Source organism: Caenorhabditis briggsae (assembly GCF_000004555.2).
Source record: "Caenorhabditis briggsae complete genome, chrI, whole genome shotgun sequence".
NCBI classification, from domain to species: domain Eukaryota; kingdom Metazoa; phylum Nematoda; class Chromadorea; order Rhabditida; family Rhabditidae; genus Caenorhabditis; species Caenorhabditis briggsae.
The window spans coordinates 2063504-2066588 of NC_013489.2; the positions used below are offsets into that span (position 1 = coordinate 2063504).

At 38.7% G+C, this 3085-nt stretch overlaps 2 protein-coding genes across 2 annotated transcripts in view; both read right to left on the reverse strand.

The window, feature by feature from the left end:
* Positions 1-665: 665 nt before the first annotated feature.
* CBG22060 lies at positions 666-1296 on the reverse strand (the record flags this gene model as incomplete). The annotated part of the gene is made up of 3 exons (XM_002638802.1): positions 666-855; positions 980-1068; positions 1114-1296. The coding sequence occupies 3 exons, from the start codon at positions 1294-1296 to the stop codon at positions 666-668; spliced, it is 462 nt and encodes a 153-aa protein (XP_002638848.1).
* A 525-nt stretch (positions 1297-1821) lies between these two features.
* The window catches only part of CBG22061, a gene marked incomplete at both ends in the record, with an annotated part of 7504 nt that continues 6240 nt past the window's right edge, over positions 1822-3085 (reverse strand). Inside the window, 3 exons of the mRNA XM_045241487.1 lie at positions 1822-2010; positions 2184-2342; positions 2609-2777. Of these exons, the coding sequence (XP_045097463.1) occupies positions 1822-2010; positions 2184-2342; positions 2609-2777 (517 nt within the window). The remainder of the gene's footprint in view (positions 2011-2183; positions 2343-2608; positions 2778-3085) is intronic.

Consider the following 3085-nt stretch of genomic DNA (forward strand, 5'->3'; position numbering starts at 1 on the left):
GCTGGAAAAAAGTTGAATTTTTCGATAAATTTTTTTTTTCTAAGAATTTCTCTGAATAAATCTTTTTTTTGTCTTTTTTATAGCGATTTTTCGATTTTTTTTCTCTTTTTTTGAGCGGTCGAATTCGGCTCCGGGACGTTTCAGAACCACGACGTTTCAGAACTTTTCTGCATTCTTGTATAGTGGTTTTTGCACACCAAATGAGCATTGCTCATTTCAATTTTGCGTAAAAAAATACGCAAAAATGAGACTAATGTTCGCCGGAAAAATTTTTGCGTACTTCTAGACATCGTTTTGGAAAATTTCAATTTTTTGATTTTTTGAGAGATTCCGAGTGTGAACGTATCACGATTTGGAGTACGGTAGATGAGAACGAATAAGAAAGCAGGAAAGCACAAAATTGAAATGAGCAATGCTTATTTGGTACTCAAAAACCACTATACAAGAATGCAGAAAAGTTCTGAAACGTCGGGTTCTGAAATGTCGTGGTTCTGAAACGTGTGGTCCTGAAACGTCCCAGAGCCTCGAATTCAGACGTCTTCGGTTGATTTTCCCTTGAAAATTTCCCTGAAAATTGCTGGAAAAAATGGTTTTAAAAATTCAATTTTTTCACAAATAACGACAAAATCAACAAAAAAAAGCGAAAATTTAAAAAAAATCAATAATTATTCGGCCATCTCGACGTCTTCTTCCTCCTCCTCCTCGCCATCGTTTCCAGCCAGCTCCTCTTGCATTTTTCTGAAATTCTCCCGAGCGTCGTGCGTCATCTTTTTGTACATCTTCTTCGCCTTCTTCTTCGTAATGTACTGTGCAGTGGTGCCACGTTTGCCGGTTGGAGCTTCCAGAATCTTCTTTCTGCAAAAAATGGAATTTTTCCAACTTTTTCGAGTTTCTGGGATAAATTAGGCCAAAAAATAGGGATTTTCGCGAAATTTCTGCGAAAAACCCATATTTCCCAGTATAAGAAACAATTTCTTACCCCTCTCTCACTGGCAACTCTGTCTTTCGGATGATCTTCTTCTCGTTGACTTTTGGCACATTTTTCAGCTCTCCGGCCGCCAATTTTTTCTGAAGAAAACACATTTTCCAAATGAAAACTCCGTTTTAACTCACCAATGACGACACGGCGAGCCCGCGGACACGTGGCACCTCTTCTGGAGCCTCTGACGTCATCTGAACATCCTCGCCGTCCTTTTTCGCTCTTCTGGCTGCTGCCTTCATCTGTTTGGCTTTTCCGACGGCAATCGCCACCTTGTTACGCACCAAATTCTTCTTTTGGTTGCGGAATTTGCCCATTTTCTGGATTTTTTAGCTGAAAAGGGAAAATTCGAAAAAAAAAGACAAAACATAGCAAAAATCACTATTTTATTATCTAAATTCATCTAAAAATACAGCAATAACAAATGATAATTTCTTCGAAAACCTTGAAAAAATTTTTTTTCTAAAAAATTGATTTTTCTTTTTCAGATTTTTAGTTTATATTATTTTCAGTCTGAAATTAATTACTTGTGAATTTTTTCGCTATTTTTACTAGGAAAAACCGGAAATCTAGCCCGGAAACGACGAAAAATAGGCTGGAAAACCACGAAAATGAATTATTTTCTTCTTCTCCTCGAGGAGTACACGGGGGCGCGGAAGAGCGAGCACACTCGTCCCTCTCGATAGCATTTTGGCGCGTATTTGAATGCAATTTTTCGTTTTGGTGTTTTACGAAGTTTAAATGTATGAAATAAAGGTTTTAAAAACTTGTATTCAACGAAAATTTGTATTTGTACCTCATTTATTACAAAAAACAAAGATAAAAAACTACAAAAGAACCCGCTAATAACCAGCCGGCGCCGATTCTTCGCCTTTTCGAAAATCGGAATTCGCATAAATTTGTCCATCGGCGAGTCGTTCGGCAGCAGTGACAACCGTCAGATTATTCACAGCTTTCATCGTATGTCCGCGATCAATGAGTGACTTTACATAGGCTTTTGGGAAGTTTGGCTCGTACCATGTGTAGTTTGGCTGAAAAAATTGAAAAATTGGGTTTAGAGCGTATTTGCAGCATTGGAAAGTATAAAAAAAAGAAAGAGCGCACCAAAAAACCTATAAGTACGAAAAATTTAGCTGTGGAGCGTTTTTTCAGCCTAAAAAGCCTAAAAACGGGAAATTCTCAATAGAGCGCATTTGCAACTAACCTGCAGCTGATTATGCATCCGGGGAGCATCTACAGCTTGTTTGACGTCAGCTTTCAGCCATAGAGCGTGAAGTGCAACGCCAGCGACGCCAGAAATAATCGTGGACCCTCCGGCTCCGCCCACCGCCATCAGCTCCTGTCCGTTGGTGTTGAAGATGACCTAGAAAATGAGAATTTTTAGATTTCTAGGTCACCTGAAGCTTTTTAGAGGTTTCTACTAACTTTCCACGTGGTTGAATGCTCGAAAAACAGAAAATTCGAGGTTTCGGGGCTTGAAAATTCAAATTTCTTTTTGACACTTGTCCGAGAGGAGTAAAAAATTGAAAATTAGTTTTTTAAGCATTTTTTAGGGTTTCTAGGGCCTTATAAGGGTTTTAAAACTCGAAATTTTCCAATTGGTACTTTTCGCTTGTCCTCGTGGACTACAAAACTCACCAACGGACTCTGACTGCTCATCGGCCGTTTTCCGGGGCGAATAAAGTTTGCTGGCGAAGGGGGAAAACCAAAAAAGTTTGGATGCCCGGGTGTCGAAAAATCGTCCATTTCGTTGTTCCACAAAATTCCAGTTGATTCCGAAGAGACCAGTGCGCCGAGGCTGGAAATTTTGAAGGGATTACTGTAGAACAAAAAATCTCGAAGTTTCCAATTTTTTATGTTATCAAATAACTAGCTTTTCGACCTAGAAACACAAAAAAACCAACGTCTAGTTTTGTACTCCTCTCGGACAAGTTACAGTGGGAAATTCGAAATTTTTGAATTTTACTGCACCTTTCAATGAACACAAAAGGGCCTAACCGTAATCAGATTTTGCTAAAATTTCAGACTATACTAAACAGAACTAGTGCTTCATTTTTGTAGTTGACAACTTTTTTGTAACTTTCTCCGTTTTCGAGATATGCGCCT